This window comes from Oncorhynchus gorbuscha, linkage group LG03, assembly GCF_021184085.1.
Source record: "Oncorhynchus gorbuscha isolate QuinsamMale2020 ecotype Even-year linkage group LG03, OgorEven_v1.0, whole genome shotgun sequence".
In the NCBI taxonomy this organism is placed as follows: domain Eukaryota; kingdom Metazoa; phylum Chordata; class Actinopteri; order Salmoniformes; family Salmonidae; genus Oncorhynchus; species Oncorhynchus gorbuscha.
This window is the reverse complement of record NC_060175.1, coordinates 85271909-85287984: the sequence shown is the minus strand read 5'-3', so window position 1 is coordinate 85287984 and position 16076 is coordinate 85271909. Positions and strand designations below refer to the sequence as shown.

The following is a 16076-nucleotide window of genomic DNA, read 5'->3' as shown; positions in this document are numbered from 1 at the left end:
ATACATTCGCAAGGCACTGTATGCCTTTTCTTAAGTATAGACTCTTAGCTTTCATTTGACACCAAATTTGATGTTCTCTTATGAACTTCACATGTCAGTGCTTATGGGACAGGGTCCTGTTTATAGATATCAATCAGTGGAGGATTTGGAAACAGGGTAACATTTAACAGGTGTTTAAATGTTTGTTTGAGAGTTTTAATGATGTTATTGATGACTAAAATGATAAAGAATGTATTCCTTCCAATGTTAAATGTAGTATTGGGGTGATGTCCTGTTTATAGATATCAATAACAGAAAAAACATTTAATCTGCCAATACTACCCCTGAGCCCTCTTTTGAGACATGCCAATGGTGGCAGGTTTGACAGATTTGAAGTCTGTTGTTGTTGATATATTATAAACAGGAAGTGGCCCCGCTGTGCATGCTGATGTCGTGTCTCTAAGTCTACCTTTAAATTTTCATATTCAAAATCATACTCACATCAAGCCATGTCTAATTCTGACTTTATATTATATGACACCCTTCAGTGCTATTTCGCAGCATAATCTAATTGCCCCTCGGGAATCAAGATGACATTCTATGCTGAATATTATGATCAGCTAAACTAGGCCTGACCTTTTTTTAAATATTTTTTATATATATATTTTTTTACAGTTAATCATGACTGGATTGAAGAACTAAACCTGTAAAATAAAGGATAAATCCTTGCTGCATTTGACAGCACAGAGCATTATTTTAAAGCCTTAATCTTTGAAAATGTATTAAACTATTTTTTTAGTGTCTAACCTTTGCCATTTCAGGTGCTCAATTTGCCAGAGTTTAGTTAGTCAGAGAGCAGAATTTTGCCTGAGAGGAAAATTCAGATATGTCTGGATTTTAGTCCTAGATTAGGCCTAATGTGCTTTTTAGTCTAGGATTATGCTTATTGCATGTCTGGGAAACCAACCCTTCATCTACAAAACTACTACTATGCCTTTTGGTTTAAAATGTGCACCGACGCCATGTCTAAAATGGCCTCTCCTTTTCTCCCCAGTCCGATGTCTGCTCTACGGCCAGGGAGCTGTCTAGGGCGTCAGGTGTGGATCCTCCTGGCCATGACCCACCTCACCCTGGATTTCTCCCTGTGTAGCCCCCTCAGTCAGGGCCTGGGGATCAAGCTCTTCCCCAAACCTGTGCCTCGCCCCCGGCCCCACTCGGCGCCCCTCTGGGAAACTCCCAACATTCTCCATTGGAGGACTGTGAGCACTCTGGCTCACCGGCTCCTCAACCCCGTTCCACTTCCAGACAGCAGGGGAGGGCCAGTGCCAAAGGTCAGGGGTCAAAAGTACAGGAGACTGGCACACAAAGGACAGCCATGTAAGGAGTGCCGGTTGAAATACACATCCACCAAGGCGGGGGATTTGGCAGCAGCGGTAGGTCTTCCCAGGGGGAGCAAAACAGACGTGGTGAGGTTGTTACGGAGGGCTCGGAGACAGCTGAAATGGGACGCCGACGACAAATCTCAGGATGGCAGGACCACGACTGTGGCCGGATATATCGACTGGGGACCCACAGGGACGGAGGACAACTTTGACGATGGTGAGGGGAAAACGGCAGCCAACTCCACGCTGTCCACCAAGGCCTTGACCACTACTGTGGCCACCACCACCACTACCACCACCAAGAGCCCCCAGAGGACGTTCGCGGTGGTGACCACACCACAACCTAGGATGCTGAGCACCACCAAGGCCAGCATCAGTTTAGGGGAGACTGTCAAACCACCAAAGCCATATGGAGACACACCAGGTAAAACTCCTTTCCTATGTTTTCTATCATGCAATTTCGAAAGTTATTCATATGTATTTCTATCCTGTCTTAAGTGCAGCTGGATTTGTCGTGTCAAGGCTAGTCAGGAAGACAGCAGGAGTGCATCACGTTATTATACACCCATTGCTAACTGTTTGAAGCAAGATTTTGGCACGAATTGCAGTTGTCTGGGAAAGATAAGTAAAGAATGTGTGGAATATTTGTGTAAAATAAGTGAAATATCATTCAGTGATGTAAGTGTTCTTATTTTGACATATCTAGGGTATTGAGAGGGATGGGACCCTAAAAATTGTTCAACTATTCAAAGCACAACTTCCCTAACCATCGGCCAATTAATATTTTAGGACACTTAATCTTTCCCCTGAATTTAAAGGAGCTGTGACTTAGAGCAAACTGTTTTGTTTTATTCAGCAGTTTTTGTTTTCAGAATAGGCATATGCCATGTTTATACCTCTGTAGTTACATTGCCTATCGTAAGTATTCACCCCCTTAGATTTCTTAACATTTTATTGTGGGATTAAAATTGATGTAATTGTCTTTTTCTGTCAACGATCTACACAAAATACTTTAATGTCAAAGTGCTAGAACAATTCTAAATGGAAAAAAATAAAAAACAAATATATCTTGAGTATTCACACCCATTAGTCAACACATGCTAGAAACACTTTGGCAACGATTACAGCTGTGAGTCTATTTGGGTAAGTCTTCGAGCTTTGCACACCTGCATTATGCAATATTTGCACGTTATTATCTTTTAAATTCTTCAAGCTTTGTCAACTTGGTTGTTGATGGTTGGTAGACAGCCATTTTCAAGTCTGGTCATAAGATCATCTCCCAATCTCTGGTGGAAAGCAGACTGAACCAGGATTTCCTTTACAGTTTTGCCTGAAACTCCTCAGTCCTTGATGACGACAAGCATACCTATAACAGGATGCAGCCACCTCCATGCTTGAAAATATGGAGAATTGTACTGAGTGATGTGGTGTTGGATTTGCCCCAAACATAACAATTTGTATTCAGGATAAAAGGTTAATTCCTTTGTTACATTTTTTGCTGTATAACTTAAGTGTCTTGTTGCAAACAGGATGCATGTTAAGAACTACTTTTATTCTGTGCAGGCTTAGATTAGTATTGTAGAGTAACTACAATATTGTTGATCCTATCACAGTCATTTAAACTCATACTTTTTTAAAATCACCATTGGCCTCATGCAACTCAGTTTGGAAGGATGCCAGTATCTTTGTAGTGACTGGGTGTATTGATACACCCCCCAAAGCCAAATTAATAACTTCACCATGCACAAAAAAATATTCAGCTTTTTTTTAACCAATCTACCAATTGGTGCCCTTCTTTTTGAGGCACTGGAAAACCTCCCTGGTCTTTGTGGTTGAATCTGCGCCTGAAATCCACTACTTGACTGAGGGACCTTACAATTACAGTATGTGTATGTGTGGGGTACAGAGATGGACATTAAAAATCATGTTAACCTTACTAGGGCAGGTGTTCAATCCCTCAACAACATTCCAGTGAAAAGGCACCGCGCAAAATCCATTAAAAAAAAATCATTATGTAACTTTCACACATTAACAAGTCCAATACAGCAAATGAAAGATAAACATCTTGTTAATCTACCCATCGTGTCCGATTTAAAAAATGCTTACAGCGAAAGCACAGCATTTGATTATGTTAGGTCATAGCCAAGTAAAAAAAACACAGCCATTTTTCCAGCCAAAGAGAGGAGTCACAAAAAGCAGAAATATAGATACAATTAATCACTAACCTTTGATGATCTTCATCAGATGACACTCATAGGACATCATGTTACACAATAAATGTATGCTTTGTTCGATAATGTGCATATTTATATCCAAAAATCTCAGTTTACATTGGCGCGTTATGTGCAGCAATGTTTTGATTCCAAAATATCTGGTGATTTTGCAGAAATACTCATAATAAACATTGATAAAAGATTCAACTGTTATTCACAGAATTAAAGATAGACTTCTGCTTAATGCAACCACTTTGTCAGATTTTAAAAATACTTTACGGAAAAAGCATAATCTGAGAACGGTGCTCAGAGCCTAATCCAGCCAAAGAAATAGCCACCATTTTGGAGTCAACAGACATTAGAAAAAACACTATAAATATTAACTTACCTTTGATGAGCTTCATCAGAAGGCACTCCCAGGAATCCCAGTTCGACAATAAATGACTGATTTGTTCCATAAAGTCCATCATTTAGCCACTTGTTGTTACGTGTTCAGCCTAGTACAAGGCAAAAGATGTATGGAATCAATCTTTAGGATGTTTTTAACATAAATCATCAATAAGGTTCCAACTGGAGAATTTCATTGTCTGAAGAAAAGCACTAGAATGAGAGCAAACTGTCGGATGTGCGTCACAAGCCTGAGACACCCTGCCAGACCACTGTCTCAAAGAGCTCTCATGAGCCCCTCCTTTATAGTAGAATCCTCAACCCATTTTCTAAAGACGGTTGACATCTAGTGGAAGCCCTAGGAAGTGCAACTTCATCCATATCTCATTCAATAGGGACTGGGTTGAAAATTGACCAACCTCAGATTTCTCACTTCCTGTTTGGATTTCTTCTCAGGTTTTTGCCTGCCATATGAGTTCTGTTATACTCACAGACATCATTCAAAGAGTTTTAGAAACTTCAGAGTGTTTTATATCCAATACTAATAATAATATGCATATATTAGCATCTGGGAAATAGTAGGAGGCAGTTCACTCTGGGCACGCTATTCAGCCAGAAGTGAAATGCTGCCCCCTATCCCAAAAAGGGTAACTCATATTATATTAGTCCATGCAACATATTATGTGATTTGTTAAGCAAATTTCTACTCCCGAACTTATCTAGCCTTGCCATAACAATGGGGGTGAATACTGATACAGAAAAACCAAGACATTTTATTGATTTATTTTGTAAATATTCATAGAATGTCCATTTCACATTGACATTATGGAGTATTTTGTGTAGATCAGTGACAATTAATCACAATTAAATCCATTCCAATCCCACTTTGTATCGCAACAAAATGTGAAAGAAATCCAAGGGGGGTGATTTCTTATGATAGGCACTATAGGTCTATTCGTTTATACGGGCATTGTATTACTGTTTTGAAAGTGTTAAATATATTGTGATTTGCAGATAGAGCATTGTTAAATTGTTCTTACCACATGTTTGTGGTACCATGGTATAACTAAATATACAGTACCAGTCAAGGGTTTTTCTTTACTTTTACTATGTTGTAGAATAATAGGGAAGACATCAAACTATGATATAAGTCATATGGAATCATGTAGTAAGTGTTAAACAAATCAAAGTATATTTTATATTCTTCAAAGTAGTCACTTTTTGCCTTGATGACAGCTTTTGCACACTCTTATCATTCTCTCAACCAGCTTCATGAGGAATGCTTTTCCAACAATCTTGAAGAAGTTCCCACATATGCTGAGCACTTGTTGGCTGCTTTTCCTTCACTCTGAGGACCAACTCATCCCAAACCAACTCAATTGGGTTGAGATCGGGTGATTGTGGATGCCAGATCATCTGATACAGCACTCCATCACTCTCGTTCTTGGTTGAATAGCCCTTACACAGCCTGGAGGTGTGTTGGGTCATTGTCCTGTTGAAAAATAAAAGATAGTCCCACTAAGCGCAAACCAGATGGGATGGTGTATTGTGGCAGAATGCTGTGGTAGCCATGCTGTTAAGGGTGCCTTGAATTCTAAATAAATCACTGACAGTGTCCACAGCAAAGCAACCCCACACCATCTCCGTGTTTCACGTTGGGAACCACACATACGGAGATCATCTGTTCACCTACTCTGCGCCTCACAAAGACATGTCGGTTGGAACCAAAAATCTCAAATTTGGACTCATCAGACCAAAGGACAGATTTCCACCGGTCTAATGCCCATTGCTTGTGTTTCTTGGCCCAAGCAAGTCTCTTCTTATGGTGGTTTCTTTGCAGCAATTCGACCATGAAGGCCTGATTCACGTGGTTTCCTATGAACAGTTGATGTTGAGATGTCACAACACAACTAATTGGCTCCAACGCATTAAGAAAGAAAGAAATTCCACAAATTAACTTTGAACAAGGCACACCTGTTAATTGAAATTCATTCTCACCTCATGAAGCTGGTTGATAGAATGCCAAGAGTGTGCCAATACTGTCATCAAGGCAAAGGGTGGCTACTTTGAATAATATTTTGTTTTGATTAACACTTTTATCGTTACTACGTGATTCCATATGTGTTATTTCATAGTTTTGATGTCTTCATTATTTTTCTACAGTGTAGAAAATATTTAAAAAATAAGAAAAACCGAGGGCCTTAAGTAAAATGAATGCCGTAAAGATTTGCACATTAGGAGAGATATGCACAAACATGACAGATATGGCAAACCTGCAACTCCATATTTGGAAGTTATTACACCTGACTTTTGGCAGGGATTTGACGACAAGAAAAAGATAAGAAATTTACCCACAAAGAAAAAAGTTATTATGATAGAAAGCGATTTGTAGTCGTAAAATCCCAGCCAAAAGTCAGGTGACATAAGTGCTTCCAAATATGGAGTTGCAGGTTTGCCATATCTGTCATGTTTGTGCATACCTCTCATATGTGCAAATCTTTATGCCAGTCATTTTACTTAAGGCCCTCGATTTACATATACAAATCAAATGGTGTTTGTTTGTTAATAGTGAATTGCATTTGTGGATAGTGATTTACATTTGTGGAAAGTGATTTATATTTGTGGATTGGTGATTTACATTTGCGAATTCATTTGACGTGATATTGATCCCATATTAAATGTTGTTACTGATTCCTGTCCATTTGATGTACAAAGTAATGTGTGATTTTATGGTCTCTCAAAGTCTCTCCATGCCGCGAACACATGAAGTTGACTGGCTATGCACATTAGATTTACCATTTAATGAAATCAACGAAGAGGCTCTGCTTCTTTAATGGACTATGCAGGTGGCAGTAAAACTAGAGTGAGGTTTAATGATGTATGACCTAGCACTATGTTAACTGACTTTCCCCAGTGGGTAAATTTACATGAATGTCATACAATCACGTTCCCACTGCAGTGTGCAACCAAAGGGTCCGCTGGAATATATTGACCACTAAACTGTACAAGTGTTAAAACATCTCAAGACATTGTAGACTATGGACATTTGGCCAGATGTGGTAAATGCCAATACATAACTATACAGTAGGATGATTTCATTGAACATACAGTGCCTTCAGAAAGTATTCATACCCCTTGACTTGTTCCACATTTTGTTATGTTACAGACTGAATTCAGAATGGATTAAATATTTGTTTTTCTTATCAATCTACACAGAATACCCCATAATCACAAAGTGAACACATGTTTTTAGACATTTTTGCACATTTATTGAAAAAAGAAATACACAAATCTCATTTACATATGTATTCACACCCCTGAGTCAATACATGTTAGAATCACCTTTGGCAGCAATTACAGCTGTGAGTGTTTTTGGGTAAGTCTCTAAGAGCTTTGACCACCTGAATTGTACAATATTTGCACATTATTATGTTTAAAATCCTTCAAGCTCTGTCAAGTTGGTTGTTGATTATTGCTAGACAGCCATTTTCAAGTCTTGCTATAGATTTTCAAGCTGATTGAAGTCAAAACTGTTACTCGGCCACTCAAGAACATTCAACGTCATCTTGGTAAGAAACTCCAGTGTATATTTGGCTTTGTGTTTTAGATTATTGTCCTGCTGAAAGATGAATTTGTCTCCCAGTGTCTGTTGGAATGCAGTGAACCATGTTTTCCTCTAGGATTTTGCCTGTGCTTAGCTCTATTCTGTTTAGTTTTATCTATCAGAATATTTTGAAGATAAATACACAATGCAGAGGATGAGAGGACGAGAGTACTAATGGTCAATAGGTAATTGTCAATGTAAATACTTGGTCTTCAGTTTAACACCTGTTTAGAATCTGTCCTGGACTCAGAACTACATGTGCCATGTGGTCTGTACATTGAGTCTGGAGCAGGATACTTATTATTGTTATTTGGCTATTGGCCCAGGTGCACTGCAAGGACTTCTGATTGGTCAACCCAAGGATAGGGTGGGGGGTTATAAATGGCATCCTGTTCCTTTGTTCTGTGGAGAAAATCTGAGGACAGGGGAGGCTAAACATCTACCTCCCAGCATAACAGCTATGATTTGTCCTTCTCAGATAAATCTATTTTTCTCCCCCTGATTTGCTTTGGACTTCAACTGCTAACATATCCTAAAAAACTCCCTAATCCTTGCTGATGACAAGCATAGCAATAACATGATGCAGCCACCACCATGCTTAAAAATATGAAGAGTGGTACTTAGTGACGTGTTGTGTTGGATTTGCCCCAAACATAATGCTTTGTATTCAGGACATTAAGTTTGTTTGTTTGTTTGCCACATTTTTTGCAGTTTTGATTTAGTGCCTTATTGCAAAGAGGATGCATTTTTTGGAATATTTTCATTCAGTACAGGCTTACTTCTTTTCTCTCTGTCATTTAGGTTAGTAAACACTCAGTGTTTTCCTATCACAGCCATTAAACTCTAATTGTTTTAAAGTCACCATTGGCATCCTGGTTAAATCCCTCAGTGGTTTCCTTCCTCTCCGACAACTGAGTTAGGAAGGTTGCCTGTATCTTCACGGTGACTGGGTGTATTGATACACCATCCAAAGTGTAATTACATATTCAACGTATGCTTTTGTTATTTCCTTGCAGGCATTGGAAAACCTCCCTGCTCTTTGTGGTTGAATCTGTGTTTGAAATTCAATTCTCCACTGAGGGACCTTACAGATAATTGAATGTGTGGGGTACAGTGATGAGGTAATCATTCAAAAATAATGTTAAACACTATTATTGCACTAAGAGGGAGTCCATGCAACTTAATAGTGTACGTGACTTATTATGCACATTTAAACTCATTAACTTATCTAGGCTTGCCATATCATAAGGGTTGAATACTTATTGACTCAAGACATTTTAGCTTTTCATTTTTAACAACAACAAAAACATCTCAAAAGACAATTCCACTTCGACATTATGGGGTACTGTGTGTACCAGTAACACACAATTTCAATTTAATCCATTTTACATTCAGGCTGTTACACAACAAAATGTTGAAAACGTTAATTGGTGTGAATACTTTCTGAAGGCACAATATGGCATAGTGAAATGGGAAACTGCCATACTTCTACAGTAGACTATATCTTAACTTTTAGCTTTGACCCAGTGGTACAGATGTTTCAATTCATATGAACCCAGCCCCATCCAGACCTACTCAGCTGGGTTTTCTCAGACTGTGCAGAACACGCACTCATGACTCCATTCTATGTGCACCAAAGTTACAATCTGTTTGTCTGAAGTGCCTTTTGAAAGTCTAACACTGTAAGATCAGTGTTAGATGCAAGGCTGTGTTCGAAACAAAAGACTACCAGCATGCTTATGTTACTCAATGGCAAATCTAGGAGAGCTCAAAAAAGTACCTTATAATTGAAGAGTGTATGTTCTAAGTTTAGGTTTAAAACAAATAACAACTGTCCATTTTTCCTGGTGGATCAGAAAAAGTGTGTCCTTGATTTGGTTAACACCCCATAGTACTCTGGTTCGTCCTTTACAAGTTGCAGCTTACTGCAGCACAGCTTGCATGGTGCCGCAGAATTATATGGCACGTTATTTAAGAATCGGCTATTGTAACCACTAAAGCTAGTTAGAGCTAGTTTGACCACCAGAGGGGATCTTTGAGAAGCATTTAATTGCCTTCAATAGTGGCTGTGCTAGAGAATTTAGGAGCTTTTTTTGTAAGAACATAGTATATGGGACTGATTTTAAGAAATTGTGCTTAATTAATAAAATTAATATCGTTGTTTCTATTCCAAAAAAAATGGAAAACCCTCAGGGTTTCCGTTAGGATGAAAGGATGAGGCTACAATACTAAGAGCATAACATTTCCACACCCTAATTGTAGTCTAACCAATACCCAAACGGAGATACAGTGAAAATAAAAAATCTGATTGATTTATCAAGACCAGTCCCCATGCTTGTCTCAGAGCAGCGTGAAAAGGTGCTAAAATAGTTGACCACAGCGAGTAGTCTATTACTTCAAATGCTCTTTAAATAAATAAGACCTACACCACTTTTAACAGCACATTACTGAACACTAGTGAGACTCATGTCGCCTACGGTAGGCCTACAGTATATCAGAATATTTTTTGTTCAATGACGTGACCGCCAATAATTACATATGGGTCTCGCCGTGGCGGCCGGCATGGGTATCAAATCTGTAGCAACGCATCTTGCACTGTGATACAGTGTCTTAGACCGTTGCGACGATCAGTAGGGCTATTATAATACTGTACATGGTGTCCAGGTCAAGATAACCAAAACATGTCTTTATTAAAGTATATCATAAAGAATTTTGGTACTTATTTATTTTGATCCAAGCCATTAATGAGTGAGTTACTCAGCTTTATGTAGGTGCCGGGCTATATGACCGTGCCATCAACTTGATAATATATAACGATATTTTGTAGGTTATTTTGTTTTCAAAAAAACAAAAGTGAGAGATTGTAATCTGAATAAAGGACATTATAATATTTGTAAAGGCAAAAACATTTATTTCTGTTTTTAGAGAGAGCGAAACGCTGGGCCAATTGTGCACCGCCCTATGGGACTCCCAATCACGGTTGGATGTGATACATAATAATACTTATTGTTGTATTATTTGTTTAGTCTTTTCTGGTGGATTATACTGAAATTGCAACCATTCACGGCCAGTTGTGATACAGCCAACCTAACTAAGAAATTAAAATAAGAAACTGTCAAATGCGTTTATTTTCAGCAAAATTATCATGTGTAAATATTTGTATGAACATAACAAGATTCAATAACTGAGACAAAAACTAAACAAGTTCCACAGACATGTGACTAACAGAAATGGAATTATGTGTCCCTGAGAAAAGGGGGAGGGGGGTCAAAATCAAAATCAAAAGTCAGTATCTGGTGTGGCCACCAGCAACATTAAGTACTGCAGTGCATCTCCTCCTCATGGACTGCACCAGATTTGCCAGTTCTAGCTGTGAGATGTTACCCCACTCTTCCACCAAGGCACCTGCAAGTCCCCAGACATTTCTGGAGGGAATGGCCCTAGCACTCACCCTCCAATCCAACAGGTCCCAGATGTGCTCAATGGGATTGAGATCCGGGCTCTTTGCTGGCCATGGCAGAACACTGACATTCCTGTCTTGCAGGAAATCACGCACAGAACGAGCAGTATGGCTGGTGGAATTGTCAAGCTGGAGGGTCATGTAAGGATGAGCCTACAGGAAGGGTACCACGTGAGGGAGGAGTATGTCTTCCTTGTAACGCACTGCGTTGAGATTGCCTGCAATGACAACAATCTCAGTCCAATGATGCCCCAGACCATGACGAACCCTCCACCTCCAAATCGATCCCGCTCCAGAGCACAGGCCTCAGTGTAATGCTCATGCCTTCAACGATAAACGCAAATCCAACCATCACCCCTGGTGAGACAAAAACGTGACTCGTCAGTGAAGAGCACTTTTTCCCAGTCCTGTCTGGTCTAGCGACAGTGGGTTTGTGCCCATCGGCAACGTTGTTGCCAGTGATGTGTGGTGAGGACCTGCCTTACAACAGACCTACAAGCCCTCAGTCAAGCTTCTCTCAGCCTATTGCAGACAGTCTGAGCACTGATGGAGGGATTATGCGTTCCTGGTGTAACTTGGGCAGTTGTTGTTGCCATCCTGTACCTGTCCCGCAGGTGTGATGTTCGGCTGTACTGATCCTGTGCAGGTGTTGTTACATGTGGTCTGCCACTGCGGGGACGATCAGCTGTCCGTCTTGTCTCCCTGTAGCGCTGTCTTAGGCGTCTCACAGTACAGACATAACAATTTAGTGCCCTGGCCACATCTGCAGTCCTCATGCCTCCTTGCAGCATGCCTAAGGCATGTCCACGCAAATGAGCAGGGATCCTGCTTCTTTAGTGCACTAAGTTTTCATAACTGTGACCTTAATTGCCTACCGTCTGTAAGATTTTAGTGTCATAACAACCATTGCATGTTAATTAATTGTTTCTGGTTAATTGAACAAGCATAAGAAACCAAGCTTAAACCCTTTAAAATGAAGATCTGTGAAGTTATTTGAATTTTTACGAATTATCTTTGAAAGTCAGGGTCTGAAAAAGGGACGTTTCTTTTTTTGATGAGTTTATAATTCTAAATTAATAATAATCGCTTTGTTTAACAAATAACAATATTTTGGAAATTATTTTGTTTTCAAATAACGTAAAATTTGCAAGAAAAAGGACATTCTTGAACATGTGGTGAGACATTGCTACTAATTTCTAAATAAAGACAGTTTGTTATTTAGAATGATTCTGTCATGCATAGGTGTAATAGGTGGCAGGGAAGTCAGGCGCAGGAGAGTCAAATGGAGTCTTTTAATAAAGTCCACGGAGTATGCTCCATAACACTAAATGTACATAAACAAACAAACATGGGTACGAGGACCCGACGCGCACCTATACAACAATCACACTACACTGACAATAAAACAATCTCTGACAAAGACATGAGGGGAAACAGAGGGTTAAATACACAACAGGTAATGAATGGGATTGAAAACAGGTGTGTGGGAAGACAAGACAAAACCAATGGAAAATGAAAAAAGGATCAATGATGGCTAGAAGACCGGTGACGTCGAACGCCGAGCACCGCCTGAACAAGGAGAGGCAACGACTTCGGCAGAAGTCGTGACAGATTCTGTTTTTAGAGGGAGAGAAACCAAAAACCTACAGTCATCTCATGGGTCTCCCAGTCAAGGCCAGCACAGATATTTAACCAGCATCTGTAGCAACATAGCTTGCACTGCGATGCAGTGTCTTAGACCTGCACTCAGGCACTGTACAACGTGACTGGTCGGGAGTAGGCTACAGAACTACAGTAAGAGCAAAAATAATCCTAACATTTCCACACCCTGATTGTAGTCTAAGCCTCCTAGAATAAAAACCTTAGTGTAACAACAGTTTAGTAAGTAATGCTGAAGTCGTGTGTAAAAACAGTTTTAGTAAGTAATACTGAAGTCGTTCACAATTATCAGTTTCTATTTAGGTATATGTCACCCATTCATTGTCAGTTAGAGACACAGTAGCGCCATGGGACCCAAAAGCATAATCAGTGCTCAATCTCCCCCTTGCGCTGGTCTGGAGCAACCAGTCTCGCAGCATAATCTTCAAACTTTTTGTGGAGCAACCACTGTAATTTGTTCCTGAATATATACTGCAAATCAGTTTCACAAAAAATGTCTAACAATTTTCTGGCTCATGAAAAGCTATGACTAAGGTCACTTTTTTTGTGATACTGGCATATTTATCAGCATGTTCCACATTTTTGCCTAATCACACATGGTTCCCAACCCATATCTCCATAGATGGCCAGGTTTGGAGTCAGTTTGTGCACACCAGTAAGGCAGCAGATTGCTCGGTTTCAAACATTGTTACAATTAGTACGCACTTTGGATCCTCATACCCAGCAGCGTAGTCCATCACCGGACACACACAGGATTTATACAGCTGAGAATAAGCACATTAACCAAGTTCCTTACATAGGTAGATTCTGCAGGCTCTACCTACTAGTGATCTAATGCCACCTTCCAAGGTCATGTGTTCATCCAGAGTGAAACCATGGTATTTATAGAGCACAATGTAGAATAATGGGGTTGTACCAAAACAATAGTTGTGTGCACTTCTCTGCACTCCCTTCTTTATGAAATTATCAACCTGGGTCTTCTCTTGATTTAACGCTAGTCTCCATTTATTACACCATCAATTAACAATATTCAACATATTCTGGAGGTCATCTTCGGTCTCTGCAAGGAGTACTATGTCAGCAGCATACAACAAGATGGAATATATCCGCAACTTCAACACCAAGTTTAGCATGTTTGATTTGTAGGGCTAAATCATTAACATGTTGTGGAAATAAAGCGGGTGAGGGTGCGTCTCCCTGCTTTACACAGTGAAAAGTTGGAAATCAGCCAGTCCTTAGGCCAGGGGTGTCAAAGTCAAATGGACGGAGGGCCAAATAAAAAATTTAGCTACAAGCCGAGGGCCGGACTGTTCGAATGTTCATTGAAATTTTTTAAATGACGCATATAGTCTAGTGAACCTAATTGAACCTACTGAAAACCTAACAAATATATTCCAATATGATCAGATAAATAAAGCAATATTTTCTTATGGCTCTGTCAGTAATCTTTAATTTTCAACAGACACAAAAGACAAATTTCCTTTATATAAAAATCCCCATAACATGAACATTAAATGAAAGAAACCGGTATTCAAGGCACCATCAGTAGCCTATATTTTCTATTTTAGCAAAAGTGGGCTAAATTTACTTCAAAGAAAAAAACAATAATAGCAATTTTCTATCATCCACTCAACTGAAATATTTTTAAAATATAATTGGATTGAAATACAATAAAATAAAGTGCAAAAATCTATTAATCAAAAACAACACTTTGTTTAAGGAGAAGTAACATGCAGTGAAAACAAATATTAAACTTTAACTTTTAAACTTGAACTGAGTAAAAACTCTAAATATGTGATTGCACAGTAATGTTCACTTGTTTGAGGTTGAGGGTGATACTTGGTGGTGTCCCATCTTTTCCACAAGTTCATCAATGTTCGGGGTAAGGCTCTGAGCTGAGGAAATCCTCAGAATTGAGTGGAGGTGTTCAGCAGTAAGTCGACTTCTGTGTGATGTTTTGTTCAAGTTCATCAAAGAAAACAGTTGTTCACACAGGTATGTGCTGCCAAACATAGACAACGTTTGAGCAGCCTGGATGCGCAGCTGGGGCATTGTGTCGGGGAGGAAACGGGCGAACTCCGCAGCACCCACTGCCGCATATTTTGCCCTCAGTGCATCATTGCATTGGAGGTCAATCAACTCCATTTGGAGGTTTGGTGGTGAGCTTTCCACGTCAACAGCAAATGGGTTACCGAGCAGTTCCAACCTGCTTTTGTGCTTCAAAGTCAGCAAATCGGCGTCGAAAGTCAGCGGCAAGCATACCTATTTTATCAGCCAACTGTGCGCTCGGGAACGCACTGGTAGAGAGCTTCTCTTTCATGGTCTGGCAGCTGGGAAAGTGGCTCAAATTTTCTTTCCGCATCTGCGTCTCCCACAGAGTCAGTTTGGTTTTAAATGCCTTCACTGTACTGTACATATCAGAGATGACACGATCCCGACCCTGCAGCTGCAAGTTCATTGCATTCAGATGACTCGTAATGTCACACAGAAAAGCCATTTCACACAGAAACATTTCGTCTCGGAGTTGTGTTGTGTCTTTCCCTTTGCTGTCCAAGAACAGACAAATCTCCTCACGAAGCTCGAAACATCTTTGAAGCACCTTTCCCTGGCTTAGCCATCGCACCTCTGTGTGATAAGGCAAATCACCATGCTCCGTTTCTAACTCCGTCAGAAATGCCTTGAACTGGCGGTGATTCAAACCTTTGGCTCTGATAAAGTTAACTGTGCGCGTGATGATGCTCATTACATGCTCCATTTTCAAGGCTTTACCGCACAACGCTTCCTGGTGTATGATACAATGATAAGCTGTCAGCTCACCTGTCGCGTTTTCCTCTTGCATCTTTTCCCGTATCTTTGCCACCAGTCCGCTCCTGTGTCCACACATCGCAGGTGCTCCGTCGGTTGTCAAACCCACGAGTTTTTCCCAAGGCAGCTCCATCTCATTTACACATCTTGACACCTCTTCATACAAATCATGCCCCGTAGTTGTGCCATGCATAGGACGTAAAGCCAAAAACTCCTCTGTCACGCTTAGGCTGGAGTCCACTCCGCGGATGAAAATTGACAACTGGGCAATGTCAGAAATGTCGGTGCTCTCATCCACAGCCAAGGAATATGCAATGAAATCTTTTCCCTTTTTCACAAGCTGCTCTTTTAGATTGATGGACAACTGGTCTACTCTCTCGGCAATGGTGTTTCTGCTCAGACTCACATTTAAAAAGAGTTGCCTTTTTTCTGGGCAAACTTCGTCACAAACTTTAATCATGCAGTTTTTGATGAAATCCCCCTCCGTAAATGGCCGGGCTGATTTAGCGATCTCTTCTGCCAAAATAAAACTGGCCTTGACAGCAGCCTGGCCTTGTGATTTGGCTTTTTTGAACAGAGCCTGTCGA

The 16076-nt window shown here is 40.1% G+C and overlaps 1 protein-coding gene across 1 annotated transcript in view; it reads left to right on the top strand.

Moving 5' to 3' along the window:
• LOC124022445 (adherens junction-associated protein 1-like) overlaps positions 1 to 16076 on the top strand; it is an 86590-nt gene that overhangs the window by 52683 nt on the left and 17831 nt on the right. Inside the window, exon 2 of the mRNA XM_046337366.1 lies at positions 1034 to 1785. Coding sequence (XP_046193322.1) covers positions 1038 to 1785 — 748 coding nt within the window. The 5' untranslated portion in view covers positions 1034 to 1037. The remainder of the gene's footprint in view (positions 1 to 1033; positions 1786 to 16076) is intronic.